The following is a 27,746-nucleotide window of genomic DNA, read 5'->3' on the forward strand; positions in this document are numbered from 1 at the left end:
TAGCCTAAGGTTATCAATCTTATTTTTAGAGCAATCAAATCTCTGTCAGAATCCAAAGCACTTGTGTATGTGGGAGCTAATGACATGCAGAATGGATGTTACACTTGACACTGATATTGCTGAATCCTTTTTGCAACTGATCTTGAAAATAAAGAGAAACTAATTCTCTTTCCTTTCTGTTTATGCATATTGGTTCTTTTATTGATGGAAATAAAAATTATTTTTATTCATCCAGAGCTCATATATGGTTCTCACAAAGCAATACTTACTCTGTCCACTTGTCAGATTTTATTTCTGTTAACAGTCAAGCTCCACATTTAGTGACTCAGTGCATGATTCATAGAAAATATGACCCTGAATTGTGCTCTTTTGAGACATTGAAGAATACCTCCCAATCATGGCTCATGTGACAGAAAAGTATAAGAGGCTTTATTAAGGTTACTTACGGGCCACTGGTATTTTAAGAATATAGCAACATGAGGTTATGATGATAAAGTTAACTTACGTTAGGGCTTCAGAGTAATTATAATGCGGAGAGACTCCCAGAAATTTCTGCACTTCATCCATCACAGTAGATGGGTCGGTTCTCAGCTGCTGTCCATCAATAATTAACAACTACAACAAATAAATAGATGTTTAATTTAAAATTATCATCTCGTGCTTCAAATGAAAACTTTCACTTCTGTCGAACTCATACACTACATGGAAAGAGCTGTCCCAGAAAATGATCATAAATTCCTGTTTTATTTATTTTTATTAATGATCTGCAAACTGGAGAAATGGCATGTTATTTAACTCTGAAATATTAATTTGGAAGATGTTGTGACAACGGAGAAATAACAGTTAAGGTTCTGGAAAGATTTGAAGTATTGGAAGGAAATTGAATAAGTTTTATCTAGCCAAGATAAAAGGTATTAACATCTGGATAAATAGCCTACAATTCTCATACATACAGACATACACACACATATGCTAGAGACTTATTGAAAAGCCAGTCACCAAAAATGACCAAAACAGAAAATAGTAGGTAAATGTTAGATGGAATGCTTTACTTTCAAAAATACACATTACTTTACAAGAATATTAATAAAGTTATATGTTAGAAAGTCTTTAAGGCAGGACAGTAGGTGGATATGGAATATGCAGCACATCTCTAAGAAAGCTGAGTACTGGTAGGCAATGTCTTTTTCTTCTTCAAGTGCTTGACCATCTACGTATTCACACTGGGCTACTTCAGATAGTGCCTTCTCTCTACTTGAAGGTGAATCTTCATGGAAACAGACTCTATGTGATGATTTTATCCATCACAAGATCATGCCTAAATGATACTGTGATGGCACAGTATGGTTGGGACTTTGTGACTGCTGGAAGAGAAATAAGCCCCAAGTGGCCTGGTCGAGTTTCATTTTCTGTATTGGAAACTCCTCTGCTTTTTCCATTGTATGCAATGATGAAGAGGAGGTGCAAAATATATTTGCAGATAGTTTGAACAGTCTCATTCTGCAAGCAGTACTGAAGCTGGTTTTTATGATTCTATGCAAGGAGAGAGGCTAAAACTGTATGACTTGCTTTAAGGTTTTGATGAAACTCATTAGATTCTGGAAACTATGACGTTTCATAGCATAACTAAAAGAGAGAAAATGTGTTTTCTTTTGCACATGCAATCTCTGGGACTACTCATACATAGCATGTGGTTTAAGAAATGTGGACGTGTGCAAGTATCATGCTAATCAGAAAGCAGTGACTCACCCTAGAAGTCTTTGCAGCAAGATACATTATGGTTGCCTGACTCGAAAAACAAACCTACTGCCTTCCTGAGAAGTAAACTTTCATAGCACAGAGGTCAAAAACATCTCAAATGGACAATAGTTTTCTTAATAATGATTACTGCAACATTGCATTATTTCTAGTAGAGCTGGTGCATTAGTGTATCTTTTCGATCATGAAGGAGTTCACCATGACAGGTCCTCATTTCTTCTATAGTATTGCACTGAAGCAATGAATTACAGGTGCAGATTCATTTTACATGACCTTCCTGAACTTTTAGTGATTCATCCTGATGACCATCATACAGAATCAAACACCTGAAAAAAAATTGCAAGTACTCCAAAATTTGCAAATTAAAAGTACCACTTAAGAAGAGAGTGCTATCACTTTTACCTACCCTGACACTATTTCTATCACTAACTGTATGCCTACTGACTTTCCAACAGACATTACAATCACAGCTCAGCCACACAAGTAGATGCTCTACTATTTATACAGCAATAAAAATTACAAATAGCTTTAGATAGCCTGGGTAAGTGCTCCTTTTGATAGCTTAAAGCTCTCATTTTGTAGATAGGGCTATACTTCTAAGCTGATGTGATTTTAGCTTTGCCTTAATGTGATTTTAGCTTTGCCTTATATAACCTTTTTATTCTTCAGCAATTCCTTGAACTTGCTAAGAAGTTTGGATGTGGCCACCGTACTTTGTTGCTTTTGCAATGCAAGTCAATTCCTCATGTTTTTACACAGAAAACATAAGGCTACCAGTTCTTTGCTATCATTATGAGATGTAAAATCTGGCAAAAAATTCTTTGATGTTGCACATTGTTCAATACTTGGGAGATATTTTGGAGAAAAGCAAACAAAAGCATGATGGAGAGAATTTCACATTAGTATCATGATATTACAATATTGTATAACTCATGGAGTTTCCAAGGCTGGCCTGAAAGAGATTATGTGGAAAATAATATCTACTAGATGCATCAGAGCTTCCTTGGCACATTCTCAGAGAGCAGAAGGCAGAGACTCCAGCCAACTTCTCCCAGCTAAGCTAGTCCTGAATAAGCAGAAGGTTCAGCCTGCAGCCAACTAATCAGCCTCAGCTGAACTAATCTTTAAATGTTGGGTGGGAATTACTGCCAGGCATACTGTTAATGTCAGAAACATCCATTTCAGAAATAAATCTACCAAGGAGATGCAGATAATGTGCTATCATCTGTCCAGTCTTGTACACCAGAGGATGTTCAGGGTTTAGGATGCACATCTTTTGAGTTTGATCCTATGTAGGCCAGAAGGAGACTAATAATGTGTGAGTTATTTGCCAGCTGAAGCTTGCTGAGAAGATGCAGTTGCTTACATACACTTGTACTGAAAACTACGGATCCCCAAACACATACCCTTTGCAACTCAAAGACACACAGAAAAACAAAGTTAAGGATTCAGAGTAAGTGACTAAGAGCACCAATGCACCAAATTGCTTAAGTGCGTGGACAAGCCGAATCCATTATCAGAAGCCCTCATATGTGGGTGCGTTGGTCTGGGCAGTTACATGTAAAAATTTCCCCAAAAATCTTTCCAAGGTGTGCAGGAGACACAGTGCTCTGACAGATAGAGAAGAGTTCTGTTAGGCAGACCATAAATACATCTAAAAACCTGGTGGTGCCCAAAATGGCAAACGCACCAGTGTTTGTACGTGCAAACTTTACTGATACTGTTAAATAAATCCAGTCAGTTGTTAGACAGCTCTCTGGTCCTGAGGCCAAGTGGTACGGCATGACTTATATCCATGTTATTAAACCCTCTCATCCCCCAAAACAGGCCAGAGAGTTTGGTTATTGTCCAGATTCCCTACTGGTAATGGTTCTTCTTATCTTTAGACCTGTACTCTGGAAGTTTTGGGGAAGATACTTTTTGTTATGGGCCAAAACTTTGCCAGAAATGTGCTAAAATCAAGCAGTAGGGACCAATGTATGAACTCATGTACATTTACTACTATAGTTGCAGCCTAAGAAGATGACACACTGGGAAATGACCACATGAAAGATCCAAGAAGTGGGAGAAGACACTGATGCAGTTAAAGCTGTGTTCCAGCTCCTCTAGATTACACCCATTTCCATGGGGCAACCCCATTTTAAATAGGAAAGATGTTTTGGAAAGCGTGTTCAGACAGCAAGCCTCTTCTGAACAGGGAGGATAATAGCCTAGCTGACATTCCATGGTGTTAGTTAATTAATGCCTTGCCACCAGTCAGAATAGACAGAAATATTATTGAACATTCTTGTTAATTTCCATCATTTTTCCTTTTGGAAATACTAATAGATTATCTGGTACTAACGTGATCATGAAGCACTGCCTGCCTGCTCTGTTTTCTTCAACAGAACCATTAAAAAGACAGAAATAAAATAATGAAAGAATGAGCAAATGGAAAACAGCTCCCTATTAAAGGCAGTTGAGGGTAGAAGAGTGTTCAAGAAGCAGCAGTGAAGCTTCCTGAGTCTGCAGATTATTTGTTTAATTTGATCTGCAGAAGCTCCTACTTGTAAGGTGCTGGGTCATGGTATCTTTAGTAAGGTCAAGACAACCAATTAGAACATGGCTATGAGTAATCAATGTTTTGAAATATGGTCTAGGATATCTAGAATATCCCTGATGATCGGTTTTAAGTAATACTTTTACAAAAATAATCTTTTAAAATATTACATAGACATGAATAGGACATGCAGTTACAGTCTTAATCACCTGATAAGGTGGGAAGTAAGTTAGCCATCTTTCAATATGGGTAGCATACCATCCAGGTGCTAGGCATCTCTTCTGGAGAGCTCTAAGCTCAGAAGGGGCTCGAGGTCCAGCTGTGATCACCTGATAGAAGCTGAATTTTAGAGCTGCGGGGTCTTCATGTGACCGCTGATGCTGTAAAAGAGGTTGTATTGCTGGAACTTCACAGACCATGAAGTCACAGATATACAAAAAATGGCATGAACAGTCCTACCAAACAAACTTACCTTGAGTAACTATTTACACTAAAAGTTATTTAAGAAGACCCCATCTGTATTCATTTGTTGAAAATGTTGAAATACAAATACTGTTTGCTATCAAAAGGAATCACAAGATAGACTGAAACTAGCAATAACTGAACAGAATGCTAACAGAATAACAAAATAGATGTTTATTTTCAATGAGTGGTTTTTGTACAAATCACTCTGGCATAACAAATATAAATACTAAGGAGTTCTGTTTCTTGTAGTTTCACTTTTTTTTTCTAGATTAATTCTCATCAGAACAACAATGAAAAACATGTCACAGGAAATCTAAGAGCTTTATTTTGTTTGTATTTGTAGTTTTACCCTGCTTTAATTATTTTATCTGTATTTTGCCAAATTCCAGGCGAAATCAGTAGACAAAAAGAAAGAAAATGTCTTATCTTAAATTAAAGCAATTAATTAGGATCAGGATTGGAAAAGCAGAAGTCCATCCTAAACAAACCTCACTATGTTTGCTTCAAATTTCCCATATGCTCTAGATATAGATCAAACTATCTGGTACCAATCTAGCCTTTAAAAATAGATGTCAGTAAATGATCTTCCCTAATTCTTTGGAATTCACTGGGGATCCATGGATGTATTAACCTAACCTTCAATTATTCCTTTTAATATTAGCCACGTTCTTGTAATCCCTACTAAATATTTACTATTACTTTGTATAAATTTTACAAATTAAATCTGGGGAACATATTTATTTTTATGACATGCACAATTTTCATTTAGCATTAACATGGCTTTTCCCAATATAATAACAAAAATGAATTACAGCGCTATAGTACTAATGGAACATTAAAATAAAACATTGCGGTAATGTTTTCCAAAAAATACTCAGTGCTCACGATGCATTTAAGCTAGAAGTTTTATCTTTCATTTTTAAAATTTTTTTTTGCTTCCATTTGTTTTTTAATTTGGTGTTTGCAAAAGAACAGGTACCAGAGCATATATGAATCTTCTATTTTGGGCATGAACTGGCCAACTGGCTCTATAAACTATTTTTTTAAAGAGATGATTACATACATAATTGAGCAATCGTTTTCACATGCTTACATTAGAGGCAGTTTTGAAATTTATTTGCTGCTATTTTAAGCTTTAAAAGATTTACATAATTACATTGACAGATACTTCATCCCATGGAAGATCATATGTGGCACACTGACAGACCAGTAAAAGTTTATATTGTAGAAACCCTTTATATACATCTATGCTGAGAGGATGCATGGACAGGATTCAAGGTGAAAACCTGGCATGTCTTTATTCGACTTGTGTCCTTCTATTTTCTTCCAAGTGCCTACCTGATACCAGGAGTACGCCCGATCTGACGGATCAATGAGGATGGTGATGATCTTGGCCTTGGGAATGAGGGAAGCCGCTCGTTTAGGAGCTTCCTCCGAATGGAAATAGTTGGCGCTTTTCTCGAAGAGGAAGTCAGTGGTGACATTGGAAGGAGTGGGGAAGAAATCCATATACCTACCAAAGCAACATCATTATCAAAACTACTCAAAAATCACAGCAAGATCGGTGAATCTGATAAATATATTGTGTTCTAGAATAATCAACTGAAATAAGAGACAGTGTAATGCAAATAAAATCATATAGATGTTGCATTATATTTTTGATCATATTTTACTTGCTCTCAACTTCCTTCTTTTTGCTACATATAAGTAAGTATTGAAGCTGTTTTTGGTAAATGGAACAAAATGTTACAATATTCATACATCTTAAAATTAGTGAGTTCTCAGTTTTCAGTCAGAACAAATTCTTGTCAATGTCAACCCTAAAAAATGAGTTTTGTGAACAAGGTCCTTTGCTGACATCAATTACAGTGCAACACCATAAGAAGAAATATTTAGGTTGAGAATCACTCTTACTAAAAGCAGAAAAGAATTTGTTAATATGTGGAAGATGCAACAAAAAAACAAAATCCACAGCTTCATCAGATAAAAATCACCCAATAAATGACGATATCTTTTATTATGGTTCTATTGTTCTATGAATGACCTTTTTGCGGAAATGTGTTATATGCCTTTTCCTTTCACTGTGAATTTTCCTCATGAAAGTAATTCCCAACAATCCCCTATGTCACGCGAACTTCTTTACCCATAGCCTTCAGACCACCATTCATTATTGGTGGGGAACAGAAGAAACGACAGATGTTATTTTTTTGATTTTTTAATTAAACTTTGCACTGATAAGAAAAATGCTATTTATAGCAAGCTCTTCTGAAGATCATGCTTAAGGACTGATTTTTTTTCCAGAGCTCAGAAATAACAATTATTACTGTTCTAATTTCAAAGGCATGTGTAACAAGAAACAAAAAGTCAGAGAAATGTTTATAAGAAATATTCAGAACAATGTTTAGAATGTTTTTACCTGTAAAGAAACAAGAAAATTAAGAAATACATGTTTTGTTATTTTCTTATTTTCACTTTGGAATATATTAATATTTGAATATTTACAAGAAAGTCTTAGACCAGTTAGTGCATTTATGATATGCTGTAGTGAGATTGTTATTCCCTTGCACCAATTTATCATTTTAAGAGGTTACTTTTTATCTCACTGCCTCTAAATAAACAGTTAACATTACTAACAGTACTAACAGTCATTTTTGTATTGTGCAGAGTATATAAACTTTTATATTTATACTAATAACCCATCTTACCAATCAATCCCCCTGTGGTAGTTATTTCTATTAAAGAACTGTACCTCCTCAAAGGTTTTTGGGCTGGGGGAGTTACTAATGATGGAAGGATGCATGATCAGGAACAAATACAAAGCTGTGGTACCTGCAACAGGATAAAAGTCCAAGATTAAAAAAAATATTAAAAAATAAAAGAAATACCCATACGCACCCTTTTTAGGTCATATCCTCAGATGGACCAAACTTGTCACTTCAATGAAGGTATGCTCTTTTATGTCACCTAAAAATCTGCTTTTAAATCAGACATTTAAAGCACTGTAAATATGGATATTTACATATTGGATATTCTGTTAACAGAATATAAAGAGCCAATGTTGATTTTTTTTTTCCCCCACAAAAAAGTATTCTAAGAATAATTATTGTTTTTTTCAGGACTATCACGAAAATGATGGAAAATCTTGCCCTCAGTAACTATAGGTTAACGGGAGAAATGACAGGAAGCAGATATATGCATTATTTGATTATGGTGAAGGAAATAAATTATGAACTTCATTGTAAACTACCGCAGCCTTGCAATTCAAACTGTCCATTAGGAACTTGTTGACACAAACTAAGTGCTATGAAATAATGAGTTTTCTTAAACTAGAGGGTTTACTTGCAGGACAGACAAAAACATATAGTTAACAAACAATGCATGACTTGAAAAATAACTCCATTCCTTTCTCAGCTCTGACAAGATCTTGTCAACCTGGTTGATCTCTTTGTGAATGTGTTACTCATTTTGAGCTATGCCGAAGAAAAAGTGGCACACTCTGGAAAACTGCATTTTCAAAATGTGTAAGGTCTGTTGATTTAACTTACATTAAATCTGGATGATGTGTGAAAATTAAAAGTGCTACCAGATGATAAGGATCTCTACAGAGCATTCTGAGTAAAGACTAATTGTCTGGTATAATTACCTGAACTTACATATATCCTATCTTGCTGAAATACAATAAACTCTCACCAGTTTTCTGGGGTCCTACAACCAAGAATTTCGGTAACCGATCACAGGTTTTTTCTTTAGACCAAATATCTCTGTGACGTTTGTCATCACAGGGATTCTAAAAAGGGAAAAAAGCAAAAACTAAGAATTTTATTGGTAATGATACCTATTATGATTCTTAAATTCTGATTATACTTTTTACCCATTTTCCAATGAACACATTCTTGTTAGAAAGTACTATTTATTAAAGTATGCTTTCAGTAATTCATAAAGGTATTTGCAATGTTACAAGACAACAAACTTTATGTGGATTTTTGTGGGAACACATTCAAACAAGTATGCTGCAGAAATGTGGTTTTCATTTTGATCTGCTTCTACATATATAGCTGTCCCAGCTCCTCAGCAGACACTTGGTCAAGGTCATTTCTGTTGAAACATCATTATGTTCACTGAAATTATGCCAAAGGCAAATTTGACCCAAAATACTTAAGATATTCAAAATCTGACATTTGACCAATTACACAGAAATAAGAAACCCTTAATTTGCTAATGAGTTCTCCAACTCCAGTTCTTTCTTTTATACTGCTGCAACAGTTTTCACGATGCATATGCACTCTTTTTTTTTTTTAATGAAACAGCAAACAAATTACAATTTAAGGACACTGTATCTCTAATTTTCATTCACATATATGTATTCTGAGCCTCTAGTCCAAATCAATAAATTACACTGAATCCAAAGACATTCATGATTTAACAGATTTTTCTTGTGCTGCCTTACATCTGTACTAGTTTAAATTTAGGTTTTACCAATAGCAGCAATTTTTAACCTTTTTTTTTTTTTGGCAGTACTTAGCTGACATGAAGAGAATTACCAACCTGCTAGGCTAAAAAAAGACCATTTATATAGAAATTTATGTGAAGACAAAGGACACAGCTTTCACTGTATGCTGATGAATGTTACTTATAAATTTATAAATTTTAAGTGTTCAGGTCATTTGGGTTAATTCCCATTTTTGAAAAATCCATTCTTCTTAATATGTTATGCAAAATTCCTGACATTTTCCCTGACCTGGTTCAATGCTTTATACAGAAATGATGTGAATTTCAAGTTGTGTACTTAAGTTCAAATTTTTGATCTGGTACTCACAGTTAAGTGGCAAATCAATATCCAAAACATCTGAGTGAGCAAGTTTAAATATGTTTTTACTTTGATTTAATAAAGCTCAAAAGCGAAATATCATAGTGAAAGGTAAGGTAGTTAACCTATCAGATAAATGCACTAAGTTTTCCTAGGATATTTGGGCCACTGTTCACGCAGGAATATGTTATATCAATAGTACTCAAACTGAATTCCACTGAAATGACTGAACTGTCACAGAAAGTGTACAAAAGAAAGAACATAGTGTTCACTAGCTCCTGCATGGGTTTCTCTTTAGGGACTGTCCTCATCTTCTTTTAGTTGGCTAGTCAATTTTAGTATTTGATCTTAGTCCCTTTTTTTTGCTTTGTTGGATGCTCTCATACTCTTGGGGAAAAAAAAGTCATTTCATTAATGATAAGTTGCTAAATTATACAGAGACATTTCTTTAGAAATTCTTAATTCCTGTCAATTCCAGAAGGAGAAGACAAAAGAAACAACATGACACATCTTCCCCCATTCATAAAGCGTAAAGCCCCAAATAAAATGAATGAAAGACCACTTTAAATATGCATATTAATACCTACTAATTTATCTGTATCTTTATGGCAATTAAAGTGACAGAGAAAACAATTCCCTTTCTTCAAGCTTCAATAAACTGTTTTATGGAACCAGCTAGTAAATATGACCATTTTTCTTTACAAAAAACTGTAGCAAATACTTCAACGATGACAACAACAACAACAACAAGACATAGCAAAACTATCTTTTCCCCTGATCTCTGCATCAGCAAGCTTGCATACCTGCCAGAGAGGATCTTTTTGCTCAGGGAATAGTTCAAAGTACTTGTGAGCCAGCTGAATGGGAGGAAGAGTTTGCAGTTTCAGGTTTGTCCAGGTATGAACAAAGTTGGCCAGGTTCACAAAGGTGTATAATCCCAGGCGGTCATTCCCATAGTTAGACAAGTGTGTCATGAAGATGCTAATCTTCAAAAAACAAAATAAGCAAAGCATACATTGATTCTTTGTGTCACTAGATGGCAGAATAACCGTAGATAAAACAAATCTAATTTGTATTAGAGCTGCAAGACTTTGATTACGTTGATGTAGATTTTACTACCTGTGCTCTTCATTAAATTAAATCCTCCTTCTCAAGTCAGCTCAACGCAATCAATGAAATAAACTGTAGAATAGGCACTACGAACCCTTAGTGAAGTAGGATAGGCAATCCTGACCTGGGGTTGTACGATATTTACATATCCTTTATGTAAATTCACTTAATAGAGAATACAACAAAAATAGCACCAACAATTTCATTTGACATGAAATACATATATAACAAGGAATAAAAACAAACATTAAAAATGTGAATTATGTTTTATCAGAGGAGAAAATTAGGCATAAGACAGGAAGATATCTGATCTCTATTATGATGATTCACATCTTGTTGTTCCAGCTGTAAGTTTTATAGGATAAGTAACTCAACTCCCAAAACGCTGAGAAATAATCTAGACAGTAATAATATCATATAGACACAGGGGTGTGACAGGCAACCTTCTAAATAATAGACTAATTCAAAGGGCAATACATCAAAATCCTGTAGCATTAAAATCTTTTACAAAATTATTCTACAAGAACTGGGAAGACGGTCAAGCTATAGGCAGAAACATTAAAAAAGGAACTCAAGGAACTGCACCTTGTACTTAAAAGGTACACCCCCCCTTGCCAAAAAAAAAAAAAAAAAAAAAAACAAAGCTCAATATCCCAATAGTTTCTTACCAGAACTGAGAATATTTGGGTGCACATAAAACATGCACATAAAACATACTGATGAGAGGAGATGGAATACACTGACCTTAAGAATGGTAATTCCGGGATTGACTAAGGGCTGAAGACAGAGATCTCTGTTTTGCTAAATGATGTTTTGAAGTAATTTTTTACTGATGAAATAATGAGTTCTTTTACCAAAACCTGCAGGTTTTTGCCTATTTGTAAGTGATTTCCTCCTCAAGTTAGTTTTTCTTTAATATAAAAAATATGGAAATGAATTTGGGGAATATGGCTCTGAAAACGAATTTCCATTATAAAAAAAAACAAAACAAACAAAAAAACAAAAAAGAAACATGACCCTTTTTATAAATCTGCCAATGCCATCAATGGGCAACTCCTACTTCAAGTGAAACTTGCAGTAAGTTATCTTAAGGTAAAAAGGTTTATCACAACCATAGTTCTGAAATCAGTTCAGGAACTAAAGTTATCCTTTCATAAAGAAATTCCACCTTTAGTTTAAAAAAGAAAAAAGCAAGAAAAATTATGTATAATTGTATCCTTTTTTTTTTTTTTTTTTTTTCAGAGCATTTAAAGCACTGGCTGCCTACGATATAGAGGCTCAAGAGCTACGAAAGCTTTATTTTCACTACCTAACTGCAACATCACACAGTATATGCAGTGAGTAAACATTTTATCAGGAAGTGTCTTCTGGTGATACCTCTTAGCTTCCAAAGTAAGGTGAGGACTTCATTTTGCCTGGCTCATGTAAAACGCCTTTTTTTTTTTTTTTTTAAATACTCCCTTTAGGCTATTACTAATTAAAAAAAATGTTTGCCAAATATAGAACCTTTTCAAGTCTGCTTTTTCATTTTGCTTCTCAACACATGAGCAGCCAGCAATGGGACTAATTTTTCTCAAAGACACAACTGCAGCATTTCCACAAAAATTTAACTTGCTTTCTTGACAATTTCTCTCTTTCTTACATCTGGGTTGACCTCTGATATTTCAGCCTATTCACCTCCTGGCAATCCCTTACCTGACAGCAACTTTAGCACTACAGTGCAAGAAAAAGGAAGAGAATTTTAAATTAAATTAAATACAGAGAAAAGTATTATTATTCTTTCCCTAATGGGAATATCACTGTAAGTTTTGAGGATATTATAATTAGAGGCTAAAAAAATTGAACGGATGCATCGTCATATATCGTTTCTAGCATATGAAACTATGTCAGTAAAGGGAAAAATATCAGAAACTTCATTCTCTTTATAAAGTTCTTTTTATGCATCGAATACTTTATGGGTAATTGTTTACAACATAAAGATCATCAAATGCTAATTGAAAACACAAATGACAATCTTGTAAAGAAGTCATATTTAGTTATATCGAACGGACAACCTTATATATAATTTTATAGGGCTGAAATTGTCTCCACTACTACTCTATAAAACATCAAAAATATTACAGATCAGTTGGGACTACCTTTCAGGAATACTTGTACAATAAATTTTCCTCTCATGCTGATTCTGTATGAACAAACTCCTAGTAAATTTGTATAAAATTAGCAAACAACTATTTAATCTTGCATTTCACAGAAAAAGAAGCATTGCTGACCTAGGGTATATTTAAGCAGGTCTGATGCCTGGCACCAGTGACTTTTTCCTCCATGCTTTGGCCTCAGTGGGTCAGACCCCTACATAGGCTAGGGTAGCCTGAAAACTATTGCCCCTTGTTTTCAGCTGCAAAAGGTTTTTATAACAGACCTGAGCAATAACTAGCTGGAATATGAAGCTATATACGGCCATGGTGATGGCCATATTTACCTTTATCTTCTAATGGCCCTGGAACACTTCCTGCACCAGGGACTCCTACGTGTGGCATCTTAGAGCCTGCAATGCCAGTGTGCGGGGCAGTTGCCTGCAGAGAAGTTGTGCAGGCAGCTTTGTGCCCATGGAGTGACATGTAAGCTGAGCACCCATGTCCCTGCCTACAAGGCAAAAATGAGGTGCATCTGCCACGTTGATGGCTTTCCCTTTGGTGCTGCCTGAAACGCAGGCGATGGTGGCAAGCTACTTCTTTCCCACTAGCCTGCACAGAAGAGTATCTATTGGTTTGTACAGCAATGTAAGTAAGGGTGGAAACGCCTCTTATCTTTGCATTTCCATCCACGGGTGTGCAGTCTCGCACCTAGAAAAACTAATACTAAAAGCAAAATTACTATTTTTGGTTTTTGTTCTCTCATTACCATATTCCACATTTTATGTAAACAAGTTACATTTAATAGGAACGATTATTTTTCCCAATGCCAGCTAATAATTACCATCCTTTGCTCTTAAATATTTGTTCTCTTAAAACCGCAGATCAGGAGATACAAAATGAATTCTTTGTGGGCATCTCAGAAGACTAAATCTAGTAAATCACACTATTTGTTCAATAAACTTCCACTTCTGGTCCATGCCATGTGATATAGAGCTTCATACTTTTTTTTTTTTAATCTCTCCCCCTAAAAGGAAACAGCTGTGAATAGATTTATGTTTATTTAGCAAACATTTTAGCTTGCGTCTTTCAGTTAAAAAGCACCTATTGACTTTATTATTTCAAGCTTTCTTTCAAAAACAATTCCAAGCTTTTCTTTCAGGGCATCTTTGCATTTCCTCTATCTCAGTACAATAGAATCACCCTTTTTAGCTCTTCTCCATACAAAATATCATGCTGGTTACATTTCAGTGCACACTCTCCACAGAATTTAATATCTTTCATGAAGGGACTGAAACGGAATGCAGACAATTTTTAAAATGATGCTTTGAGACTAAACCTGGCCTCTGGGCAGCAGCATCTGTCTTGCTCCGACCCTTCTTCAGGTCGGAGGAGCAATGGTGCTTTCCTCTGCTCCTCTGCTGGTGCTTTCCCACAGTCTTCTAGGCAGCTGCACAATCAGCTCCGTTCAAGCTTCTTCTCTGCCTCTCTGTAGTCCTTCTTCCCCCAAATGAAAGGGCAAAGGGCTATTTCTGTTCTGCTCTCCTTCCCAGTCCTGGATTATATTTGGGATTCTGACTAGTACTGAAGTGACACAGGAGAACAAGGGCAAGCATTCAAGAGAAACAGCTTTTTTCTTTTGAATGCTGTGTTGTGCATTTCCCTGCTACACAAACGCTTCCCCATTAGAAGCAATAGCTTTTAGGTCAATTAATCACACTAAAAACCAAAACCGAGTTGCTGCTATTAAGTCACACATGAAATCAGGAAAAGATGATCTGGCATGATCTAACTTACGTGTCAAGAACAGAGAAACCAAAACATATTCGACAAACAATTTACATGAAAAAATGCAGCAAATTACTCAGCTTCTAGTGATGGATACTATTGGGTAAGGGCCAGCATTTTAATAAATACTGATCACTTTTTGATTTTGTTTTAGCTGATAAAGCCGTAATAGTAATTAGCAAAAAGTAATAATAAACACTGTCAAGGCCTAATGGTAAGCTATTAACACAAGAGGTTAGACAGAGAGAAGACTCCTTTTTCAGAGGGTTTCTGGAGCCTCTTTGAAAAGCATCAAGAAGGTCAAGGAGAGCTGAGACTTGGTAACAAAAATAAGTGTAATAAAAATAATTTTATAAAAATAAAGTCAATTTCTTATGGACTAGGCATAGTTCATTTCACTACCATATATAAACCTAATACAGGCAAACCGACTTGAACTAGCTTACATTTTTGTATTATTAAACCAATAATTATGGCACTTTGTCATGAACACAGTGTCACCATCAAATCTGTGCAACATTGCAAGGCAGCACTGAGGCCTTCCAACACAAAGGAGTTAAGCACAGCACTTCAAAGTAAAATTATGACTGACAACCAACTAGGTGATCTCTAGTAGGCGTTAGGAGCAGATGCATTACCAATTTACTATATTACTGTTATTTTAGCTACTGAACAAATGTTTACAGACTACAAGAGTATATCTCACTCTCAGCCCACTTATATTCCAATTAATTAGGCAGAGGCAGAACTGTCTGCAGTTCTGATATTGTCTCCATATTACTCAGAAGAGTTTTGTGTCAGGTACTCAGAGATCCCATAGCGGCTGCTTTTGCTCCATCTGACTGACAAAGTGGCAGAATAACCGATTGGGTTGCAGCCTCTGCTTGACTACATGTTTTTAACAGGTTGAGATATATTCCTTTTAGACCTGTATGCTGCTAGGGACCGATGTTCAACTTCACAACACACAGGCTCCAACTTGCACCTCGTCTTTTGGTTTTGTCAGGCTGCACTGCTAGTTTCATAGGTGCCATGGATCTGTCCACTTGAAAAGACAGCAAGGCAACTAGCTACATTTGATTTACATAGCACTCTCTGCACTATAGATACACTGGAGACAGGGAAAAATCTATAAAATCAAACAAAATGACATATTTGGTGCAGTGTGGAATTATTAATCTGACAATCAGGAAATTGGAGTTGATTTTCAGCTTTGGCACACTTTTTTTTGGGACTCTTCACAAATTGCTCATCATCCTTGTGACTCCATTTCCTAGTCAGCAATGGTGAATTTAAAACTTATTTACAGGGCTGTACAAGAAAAATTATTGACTGAAAAAGCTCTGTAAAAAAAAAAGGTGGCAAAGTTTTCTTACTGCCTATAACTGTGCTTATTGTACTTGTGTTCTAAGGAATCATCTCTAGACAGCTAATTCAGGCTCTTCCTCAGCCCTTCCTTGCTGCTTGCCCATTTAATTTTTCTAAATTTTGTCTGTTCCATCCACAGAATACTTGATTCCATCTGCTTTTTATAGGAAGGCTTTGAAGAACAGCTAGAAATGCAAGGAATACTTGCCTTCTGCAGTCAGTCAAAATGCCAGGCAAAATTGTTTTGTTCTTTCCCCGACTTCACGGAAACTCCCCAAACTACTGCTTTGGTTCCCAAGAATTCCTAAAGTGGGTATGAAGGGATGGGGAAGAGATTAAATTTGCCTTTCTCACTGACCCCTGGAGTGGGTGAAGCCTGTCAAAGGGAGCAGTTTTCATGAGAGCTCAGGCTGTGCTCCCTAAGGAGCTACTTGCAGTACAGCTGGAAGGACCCCAGCACATCAGTATTCTTTTCAACACCTTTGTTATCTTTGTGGTCTCTCATCACCAGAGAGACATCTCATCACTAAATATGACAGACAGAAAAGGAAAAATTGAGCCTGAATGCCTTTGATTTTTCTCTGCAGTTCCGAAGCCTGACTGCACATCTTGTTCAGGGAACCATGTTGAGATACAGTAGGTTCTGCTGATACTCATATAAATTCTCTCATTTTTAGTGCTAAAGGAGATAATTTCTCCCTTGCTACAAGTCAATTACCTTAATAACAGTTCTACTTACTGTATCTGGGGAGCGGTGAAAATTAGAGGAAAATAATAATTAGAACAATGCATATAAAGATTGCAATTATTTTCAGATCAATCAGAAACAAAGCCCAAACTGTTAACAGTCTTCCCTCTTGATCAGGACTGCTGTAACCATATGTAGAACACATAGCTGGCTACGCATTAGTTACATTGTTGGGCTGTCAACCATCTCAAGGCTTTCCCGACCTCCTCTCCACAGGGCATTTTCCCTTTTCTTTAGATCTACAGACCCACTGCAGCTTGTAAGGAAGTGCATGTAAGTGCGCATAATACTATTATTGTGTTTTGTTCTGTTTGTCTTTCTTGCAGGTAGAAAAGGTATGGAAAATTTTCATGAACTTTTCTTTTTGGGTTTTATACATTCATCTAAAAGTGGATTATGAACACCTTCAGCAAAGGTGAACTGAGACAGCTCAACCTTTACTGGTGTCAGTGGGAAAAGAGAGGCATAAATTTTGTCCCTCATTAAATTTGCATTTTTATACGAAGAAGAGTGATTACTAGATTACCTGGACTTTGAAGAATTTAAAGAATTGGTATAAAGTGAGCAGGATTGACCCCATTTAATATTGTGGGTTTGCTTCATAAATATGATTTTTTTGTTGTTGAAACTTAGCATTTAAAAAAAAGAGTAAGCTTTTGCATACAAAAAAACCCTTCATATAAATAGGAATATAGCAAGTCTGTTCTGAATTTAGCCTGTTCTTCTAGGGTAGCATGATGTCTACGGAAACAGATGGCATCAAATGTTTAAGAGACAAGCACAGGAAACTCTGCAGCTGGGAGATGTGTGAAAAATAATCCTCTATGAAAGCCTCCCCTCTTCTTAAGGGTTACAAAGAGTATATGAATTTAAACTAAATCCATGTTTTATCAACGGCTACGGACATGAATATTCAACTAAGTTTGAATCTCTAGTTCAAATCTTGATAAATTATTGATTTTGACTATCTGGGAGTAAGATTCTGACACCATTTAAAATTTTTAGCTTCATTTATTGGCTGTCCTCTGGTCTTCTTTTTCAAGACAGATAACAAAAGTTCCTCTTCTATGTTCTTCATGCAGTTTCATAGTTGTTTCCCATTTTCATCTCTTTTCAAAGCTTGATCATTCTGATTTCTCTTCAGAACAGACTTTTTGCTTATTTCTTTAAGGTTACTTACAGCTTACACTATACAGTTCCTAGTCAGCTTCCTAGCTGACTTGTTAGTCAATTGCTTCCAGTTTTACACATAAGCTTGAGACTGCACGGTGTTCTAGATGAGCTTGTACAATGGATGTACACAACTTTATTATACACCGCTCTGTGTTATTATCCACTCCATTCCTTTCACCGTCTCTTAATGCACTGAAGGATAAAACGCATACATTTGTATTCCATATTCATAACTCACACTATGCCACTATAGGACAGTGCGATATCAGTGAGAAATTCCCACTGACCTTACTGTGCAAAGTGTGCAGATCCTCAAGTTTTGGTTATTGATTAGTATCCAAACACACAAAGCCACAGACGTAAATACTTCTCTTTCATTCCTGGGACATATCATGCTGTCTGTAATAATGCTAATGAATTTAGCTTAATTAAAAAGCAAATTACTTCAAAGAACAGTGAACTCATTTTCCTACTGTCTGCATAGCATGGAAGCTGAAGTACCATTCTGGTGTCCATGCGGGTTGCTGGCCACTTGGCCTCGAGTCGAACAGGGGGTGTTCAACACCTTTGCCTCTTGCTCTGCAGGCTCCATCAGCCTTGCGGGACAGGAGCGTAATCCTTTACTTTTCTGAGCTCTCTGTGAATTTCAATGTTCATCTGACAATAGCGGCTCTAACACTTAATCTTGAATAGTTGGGAGCACACACACATCATGGCAGAAAGTGCTGAAATACGCAGTACTTCTCTAAGCAGACTCCTATTCCAGTCACAACTGATATTTTTCTTGGAATGATGAAGTTTGTATAGGCTTTTTGTTTATGTATTATCTTAAAATGTAAAGCTACTCGCCAAGACATTAGTCACAGTTGCCACGTGCATGTTAATGAGTTAATGAGTTCTGCAGCTTATGTTTCTCTTTTTGGCTTTGCTTTAGACTTCCTTGGCTGAATTTGTGCAAGTCACAGAGCCCCTCTGCAACTTAATTATCCAACCGATAATGTACTAATAACACAGGCCTGCTGTAAGGTTTGATGAGGTTTCTTTTTGTGTGCATGTGCAAGTTCCTAATATGGTACAATCTTGCCTAAGGGTGGGCATAGCTGCTAACATCAGTTTACAGCCACTAACCACCAGTGTGGGAATATAAATGCACTCCAAATAAAAACAGAGGTATCTTGACCACAAGACTAGCCACTCCAGCACACCAACTCTTACTTCCCATATAAATTACAGCTATCTGAAATGGTTCACAGAGCAGCATTTCCTGTGCAGCGCAACACTTTTCTTACCTGCAGGACCTCTGACTAGAGGATGCCCTGGGAAAACAGCAATAATACCGGTTCTCATGTCAAAAGCTCACAGATTCACACGCCGTTCTTTGTTTTTCTGTGGTTTATTCCACAGCTTGTGGTTGATCTGACAACTATGGGAAGCAGAGCCCCTCTAGCAAAAAGCTATCGTTATGCAACCAGACCACATAGAAAAGCTGGGCTATATTCTGATGGCTGTTCAATTCAGTGTGGGGTACTCGTCCCCTACAGCTTTAGTCTAATAACTTACAGACCAGAAATTACATTCACTTACTGCTATTGATCCAGGCTCAATTAACACATGTAAGAAAGACCTCTGTTAGGATTTAGATTTAATTTGCATCCATGTTTTCCAGTTTGGGGAACTACATATTTTTCTTCGAGAATATTATATAACTGATACTATAATGAATCCTAGGTAATATTTCCTCCTCCTAAGTTTTGCATCAGTGGTAAGTGATGTTTTAGAGAGTCCGTAAGCGAAAATCTGAAAGGCAGCTTCCTCTGAAAGGCAGCAAATATCGAGTAATTTTTCCAAATTCCAGCAATTTTAATGAACACACTGGAAAGCTCATGAAATACATTATGCCACTTTGCAATTAGACAAATGCCCAACACCACTTAGCTTTCATTTTTAATGTCACTCTATGCCTAAATCTGACTTTTAATTTATGGTGTGAATACATGTAATACTATAAAAAATACATATGGTGCACTGCATCTTTAAACACACAGCATGCTAGGATAACACATGTTTAGAAACTGTTTACTGGCAAATATTTGCCAGTATCCAATGCATCATCTTTTCAAAGGCACTCATTAAAAGAATTACAACATTCTGTCCTGGGCAGTTTTCGCCTGATATTCGTTTGCAGCAGACAGACAGAAAGACAGAAAGAAAGGAAAAAAACACCCTTATTTAGTTTCTTTTACCTTGTATTGTATTTGGGATATCATATTTCTCAGAACTACATAACTGTACAATCTTAATTGTAATGCATAAATCCAAGATCACGTAACAATATATAAAAAGTTACTCCTCATATTGAAGGATGTTAGGCTGGTATGCTGAAATTTCTATTACTTTAATCAATAATCATGATTTTCTCTGCTTGTTTCTCTTCCTTTCTCTTCACTGTCTTAATCTGAAAGGCTTATGCCTAAGGCAACCATATTTAGTCTTGCTGTTTCACTGTTCTCATGAGGTAGTAAAGTAGTTTTTGGCTAAGGGGTGGCTGTGTTTCCAGTAGGGAATACATTTTATGTCCTGACTCAAAATATTGCTATTACATATTTTCCCCCCAGCCTAATCTGTTGCGCTGTAAACTGTTAGCTAAGATCCATACGTTGCCAAAGCATTAGCATTGTACCAATACCCTCTAGCTAAAGAGTTCTTCAGATCTCACTTCTGTTAATGCACCTTGACTGACATAATATGTACCACCAAAGTTAGGACTGCGACTACTGCTGTCTAGTGTGCTGAGGAAGCAAAGTTTTTATTTCCTAAATTTGCTATGTCTAGTCTGTGAGAACAAAGAAAAATAAAACATAGCAGCTGCTATCTTAAATACATTAACTGAAAAAGTAGAAAAGCTCATTCTGTGACTGATCAGTACTGGAAGACCTAACTGAATTGCCTTGAAGCATTCAGTAAATCACCCTGTTTCAAAATTACTAAGTAGTACTTACTGGATTGAGAACTACTGTGAAGAACAACTCTCCTCCTTGGATACTTTTGTCTAGTTCCTTTGGGCCTCCAGGATATTCCTTATAGAAAATTGTGTGGGTGAATAAGCCACAAGTTTGCCTTGGAAGCACCTGGGGTTTAAAAATGGAGGGGGGAGTGTTGAAGAGAAAATTGCATAACAAAAAATGTCCATACTTACAATGAGATAACAAATTCCAGGTAAATAACACATAAATGGTCATATTCCCTTATTGCTGTGTAGATTAGCCATTACAACTTCACTAAAAGTTAATAAGGGCCTAGCAAAATTAATATACCAGCAGATCAATAAATAGTGCCTATTGAAAGAAACAAGATTTTTATTAGCAATGAACCTATAATGTCCAAAAATTCATCACATTTTGTTTGAAATTGGAAAACCTAATATCATCTTTTGCGACCTGGTCATCAAAACTTTCTGAATTTTTGAAGGATTTGAAAAGTGACCTGAAATATCATTGGTATGTTTATATTTATATATTCCACTTTTTATTTTAAAAATATCTTTACTGTAATTTAACCTGGAATTTGAAAGTCTTTATTTTGGTTTGGCATCACCACCAATAATAACTGTATGTTGAGAAGTGATGATTTTTGCTAATGATGTTCACATCATAGGAGACACTGGGTTGTTCTCATTCAGCTCTGCTAGTTTTGTCATACGGCTGCAACAGAAAGTAGCACTTTCTAAAACATACATTTTAAAATATTTGCTAAGCACAAGTCCTCTGAATAAGAATAAATGCAATTAGGTATTTTCTATTAATTTCAAAAAATAATTCACTGCAGAGGGCATCACTTTAATTATGTCTGTACTTTTCACCACAAAATGATGTCAAGCAATACACACAGCAATACATGCTTCTCTCAGTGTGAACTTTTAGGATATTGCAGTTTTCTGCTTAAAAATATATCATTCATAAAATGTTAGAGCAGTTGTAATACAAACATCCTAAATACAACTCACCATGATATTTTTGTGGATGAAGCCCCGCCTGTACCTCGCAGGCTTCAAATGTGGGTATTCTTCTGTGCTGGTAACTCGGATATTCCAGACCTTCTTCCAGGCATCGTAAAGCTGAACATGTACTGGATAGACTCCAGAATGGTGCGGAGCCACTGCATAGCCCATGTCAGTTGGAATACCATGCTCCTAAAGCATAAACAGAAGACTGCTTTAGAAAATTTAAAAAGCTTCATGTTTCAGCATCTCAGGAGAGATCAAGAACAGTATTTAAACGCAGGTTAAACAGGTTAAACCTGTTTAACAAATATTTTTATGAGTACATATGTAAGAGTGATATCAATATTTTAGCTGGTTTCTTCAATCAATACCTAAGGAAAGTTGCACCTTTTCAAGATCCTGAGAAGACTTTGTTCACAGCCTAAGAATTTATAGAGAAAGTCACTCGCATTTATTCAACATAAAGACTAACATTGGCAGCTGGAGTCACAAAAAAGTAATTTCCCTTAGATGCACCAACAGAAGTACTTGGGTTCTTATTTGAAAATCATTGCATTTCCCCTCAAGTCCAGTAGCTGCATAAAAACATGTTCAAAAGGCAGTTTAACCATTTTACAGAATCATTAAAAAAAAAAAAAAAAGAAAAACTAACCACTTGTAAAATGCTGAGGATAATATGCAGATGTTATAAAACATTTTGTATTTCTTATTTTTGCAGACCTCTATTATCCATCTTGCTTATATATTGACCCTGCTGATATAACTTTCTCGTGACATTCAATATATTTCCTTTCCAGTTTCTAGTTTCTGTGAAGTGTTTTTATGAATTTTGACACCTTTTCTCCTTCCTTTCAGGTTACTTTTCAAAAAAAAACAGTATACTGCAAATCTTTCCGTGATGTCTGATTAGCAAAATACACTCTTTGCCTGCAAGACGTTACGTTCACACAATGTAAATCCTTTCATTGCATTGAGATGATTTAGGCAGATTGCCTTTGCACAACCTTTGAACACCGTTTACAAGTTCTTCATATTGTTTGCATTTGTATAGTCGTCTTCATCATATTTGTTAATTATACTTCATGTGCGAAGATGAGAGGCGGTTCATACACTGAGTCTCTTCCTTCAAACAAGCTAGTTAGCAAGGAACATCAAAAAGCCAGAAAGTTGTATCTCAAAGAACAAATGGGGGCATGACATTGGTAAAATCCTCTTTCTTCATATTTTCTAGAATTTAACATACTGGACTTTATTAGGCTGATCAAGAGAGCAATGACAAGGATAATAGGATAGACTCTTTGAAAAGTGGTATGCTACAAAATATGGGACTTTTCTCAGATCTTACATAAGAGGTTTATCATAAAGGGAGCTGAGGGAGGAATGAAAGAAATCTTTCTGACCAGTAGGAAAAACTGAGCAGGAAGTTAGCTCTGTAGGAGGTGCTAAAGACGCACTGTGAGGACACTGAACCGAACCCACACACTAGTCAGAGTGTGGAAGAAAACCCACACTGCCACTCGGTGATTTATTTGCTAATAACCTGAAGGTAGGACCAGTTCTGGAAGTAAAATGCTCACTTGATTTCTGTAATAATGCACTCTGGCTCAGCTCTGGCTGAGATTGATACAAAGATCTGCAGAGCCTCATGCACCAGGAGGGGACCTGCACTCTCACCCACTCAGGCCACAATTAGCTATGTTACAGTAACTGGTTTGGGCTGCTGCTAAGTCCTCTCAGATTCAAATTTTGATACGACAGTGAAAGGCTTGCTAATATTCTGAGTCCTCTAATTCTCAAGAAACAAAAATATAAATACACTCTTTGCAGAATTCACATAGGAGCAATATGGCCATATTGCTTTTCTCTTTCTACAGGTTTAGGTCCTTTAGCATAAGACATCTAGTTTGTTTTTTGACACTAAAGCTCTCTAATACTCTGGTTTTTTTTCTATTTACTCAAAAATGATGTGCTAGCAGCTCATTGCATGGAAGTCCATATTACAGCAATAAATAAGACATATACAATGAATGTGACCTGCATAACAAACTGCTACCGCCTTAGCCATGTACAAGCAGATACAATAATTTAAGCACCAAAGTGCTCTACACAAAAGCATGAAATACTTTAAATCACATGTATTGCACCACTGCATTTCCAGTCACGTTGTACCCCAACCTTGAGAGTCTTCAAATAGAGCCAATCGCATTTTAAAAGCAACAAATGCAGAAAGCAAACAGTGCTGTGTTGTGGGTATTTAGGAGTTTTGCTATCAAAACCTGAATAGCTCCAACTCCTTCCTTCCCAGGTACTGCAAGGATTTTTTTTTCCCAATACTTTCAATCATTTAATAATATAATAGTGGGCCATGCTTTGCTCTCTAGAATAGAGTGATTCTCTTGATTTTTTCTGTAGATTTCATTCCAGAAATCCTACTTTTTAAAAGAAAACATCTTCAACCTAAACTAAGCCACTACATCTTCCTTACTGCAGTATTTCATCCCCCTCGTGCCACAAGAACCATTAGGTGCATAGAGGGTGAAAATTGCATGTTTTTGTATCCATACGTGGGCAAGTATCACATATGCACCGATGAGGATACAACAGGGGATCCTTGATTTATGTCATTTGCTATATGCTTAAATAAGCAAGATTCAATATTAGACATTATTTATAAACAACCTGACAACTTTACTAACAACTCAGAACAAAGAAAGCTTACAAAAAGCAGCATTTGCTTCTGCACTGGAAGAACACAAGGAATAGGATGCCATAGATGTGAAGTGCGCAATGAAAGAAAGCCCCCACACCACTTAAGGGCTACTCTGAACCTGAATGCAGTGGAGTGTGTAACAGACAGCCATGGTTTAATCTCATTTAAGAATTGCAATTTTTAACAAATTTACAACACAAGTGAGATTATATTTTCCTTGACAATTTATGACACCCTTGGAATATATAACGGGGCATAAGATTTTATCATCCTGCTTTTGGTGTAGCCTTTGGAGTTCTCAGAATGCCTTATTGCTCTCTGATAAGACTCATATACTCCATCATTAATTATGGTCTATCTGTAAAATAGGTAACCTGCTCGTTTGCAGCTGGCTGTGCTGCAGTGTAAGGTGCCAAAGTTGGAAGGAGTGAAGTCTGGCCCATTGGTTTTAGTGTAGGTGGAGATAAAGAATGGATGCGCCATCAGTTACACAGTTTTACACTGTTTAATTCTGTTACAGATATTTCAGCTCCTTTTATCTTAATCATTTCTACTTCACTCGAGCCTGCATAAACATCAGAAAGAATAATCTTTCCAGAACATGTAAGAAGTCCCATATTATCTTTTCATTGATTTCTAAACAAATGTCTGAATTCTATGTTTCTCCCCAAGTTTTAGGAAAATCAGTATGAAAAGTATGATGTAATTAAATCCTTCTTTCTAATTATTAGTCTATCATCTTCCATGTATTAGTGTCTCTTCATAGTCTCTAATTCTCAGGCTGAGCATTTCACAGACATTGTGTACACATTTAGGTTGATAACACCTCTGCAAAATCAGTCTCTTTAAAAAAAAAAAAAGCAGGATATTTATCTTTCTTATTGCTCTAAACTCTTTAAGCAAATGAAATAAAATGAAGAGCATGATTTTATACACAGCCTCAGACATTAAAAATGTTTATTATAATGTATCTTAGAGAGATAGTGAGATACAAGGTATCTTAGAATTTAGAGCAGTGAAGAAAATAGGAATTACCTAGAAAAAGGTGGAACATAAGTTACTCTAATAACATTTTAATGATTATTCAGTGTAGACTGATTTCAGGGAATGTTTTAGGTCTTTTTTCCTCACATGAGAATTCCAAGAACTAATTTTTCATTGAAAATTGCGACAATACGTAGAATCACTGAACTGAAGGAGGTTTGAACAGAGGATTTCTAAATTTTAACGGTTCTAACTTTGACTGGAATGTCTTCTTTCATGGAAAAAAAAAAAGTTGAGCTGGCCTATATTCAGTACAATTAGGGTTTACAAGACATTCAGTAAATTCTTTGGTAGGGAAAAGCACTCTTCAAAAACACTTATTCAAAGCACTGTTTTCAACAGAAAATTTATTTATTCTATATTCTAGGTCTATACTTTCCTCTCACACTTGCTGAGACATGACCATTAGCAGCAATGCACTGATTTTTGTCAAACCCCTCACTGATAAAAACTCAGAACACATACTTTAATCATAAAGTTTCCAGCAAAGTTTGCTCATTTAAAAGACAGTTAAGAAAAATTTGTAACAGCAAACTCTGGAGCACGGGCTTTGTACCACCCTCTACTTTGTCTTCCAGATCCCTGTGGGTGGTTTACATAGCTCTGGTGCTATCACATTCGAAACCCAGCAAGCTTTAACTATTCTGCCCTGCTTCTCTACAAGTGCATTAGGTCAAGTTTAGTGGGGTGATCTACGTACTTGGCTGGTTGAGGGGATGGAGAGAGTAAGGCCATATTCATGCTGAGATGCCCCTCAATTTTGCCAGTTGTTAGCAACTCTGCAGTAGATTACAATTATAGTTTAAAATTAGCATAATTAATTTCTTCAAACAAGTAGCATAATGCAATATGTATGACATTTGTGGGTAGGTTTCATTGTACAGAATTAGGTGTCAAAGAATGAGTAAGCCTGTTTCCCTAGTATCCTCAGACTTAAATATCTGTTCTTATTTTATTCTTACAGTCTCATTCACACATCTTTTCAGAGCTTTGCTGTGAATATATAATTATTAAAGGCAATGTTTTCCAGAAGTCAATTTAAAGGAAATATATGAGGTACTGCTGGGTACCAATGCGGAGAAGTATCTTTGAAAAAATGGCACAGTTTATTAATCCCAACATGCAGTGTTTACACACTCATTTGAAAGTTATGATGCAATATTTATTCTTTCATAAAAAAAATCAAATCCAAATAATCCGAGGATTATTTCAACAAAATTTCATCTAGAAAAATATTGGAAAAGAAGATTTTAAAATTATTTTGAAATATGGTCATTCTTTACTATGAAAGATTTTTTTCCCTTCAATAGTTTTTATAAAATAATTTGAAAAAAGCTTTAACTAAGCAGGAAATTTAAACTGCACAGAAGCAGAATTTTCATAGCACAAGGCAGAACGACTGAAAAAAAACCCCACTTTTTTCATTTGCTTATTCAAAAATAAATTCTGCAAGCATTGATTTTTTTTTTTTTAAACAAAATAAAAATTTTGCCCTCTGAATATCTATACTCAGAATAAAATGAAAAAATATTACTCACTAAGGCAAATTTTTTGTTGAGGATCATCTGCTCCACCAGTGACGACTCATTGTGGAAGAGGTGAGGCTGCATGTGACTCCACATATGGGGAAACCACCAAAACTCATCTACTGACCTCAGCAACAGGTCATCACCTTCATCTTCCTCCTCAATGCCTGAAAACAAAACAAAAACAAACAAAACAAACTGAAGCACAGCACTTTCATTATATTGTTACAAATGTCTGAACCTATAAGCAGGCAATCCTGATAAAATAAATAAAGCTTGATAAAGCTTGACTGATTAGAATACTAAGATTTTAAAGGTTTCCAAGTACATATTCCTTTCACTTAAGTGATTAGAGGCAGGTAAAGGACTGTGAGCCTCATGTGCATGGCACCTTGAATGTGTGGAACTGCACTTTCCTCTCATTCTTGTACTATACTAGTAGCATTAGCAGCTAAGAGAGACAATAAGAGAAATTACATACAAGACAGTTTAGTAAAAAGGTAAATGAGAACATTGATAATTCTCTTTTGTTATTCCTTACCCAAATTCAATTCAAGCAAAGCTCCTCTCATGTTACC

At 36.0% G+C, this 27,746-nt stretch overlaps 1 protein-coding gene across 1 annotated transcript in view; it reads right to left on the reverse strand.

Annotated features, from left to right (window-relative positions):
* LOC104578392 (N-deacetylase and N-sulfotransferase 3) overlaps positions 1–27,746 on the reverse strand; it is a 48,891-nt gene that overhangs the window by 2,894 nt on the left and 18,251 nt on the right. Inside the window, exons 3-11 of the mRNA XM_088527683.1 lie at positions 27,181–27,335; positions 21,892–22,077; positions 20,888–21,016; positions 10,373–10,555; positions 8,453–8,549; positions 7,468–7,591; positions 6,101–6,275; positions 4,507–4,677; positions 506–615 (exon numbers count right to left, since the gene is read on the reverse strand). Of these exons, the coding sequence (XP_088383809.1) occupies positions 506–615; positions 4,507–4,677; positions 6,101–6,275; positions 7,468–7,591; positions 8,453–8,549; positions 10,373–10,555; positions 20,888–21,016; positions 21,892–22,077; positions 27,181–27,335 (1,330 nt within the window). The remainder of the gene's footprint in view (positions 1–505; positions 616–4,506; positions 4,678–6,100; positions 6,276–7,467; positions 7,592–8,452; positions 8,550–10,372; positions 10,556–20,887; positions 21,017–21,891; positions 22,078–27,180; positions 27,336–27,746) is intronic.

This window comes from Tinamus guttatus, unplaced genomic scaffold, assembly GCF_059628265.1.
Source record: "Tinamus guttatus ecotype Peru unplaced genomic scaffold, ASM5962826v1 Tinamus_guttatus_pri_ptg000288l, whole genome shotgun sequence".
NCBI classification, from domain to species: domain Eukaryota; kingdom Metazoa; phylum Chordata; class Aves; order Tinamiformes; family Tinamidae; genus Tinamus; species Tinamus guttatus.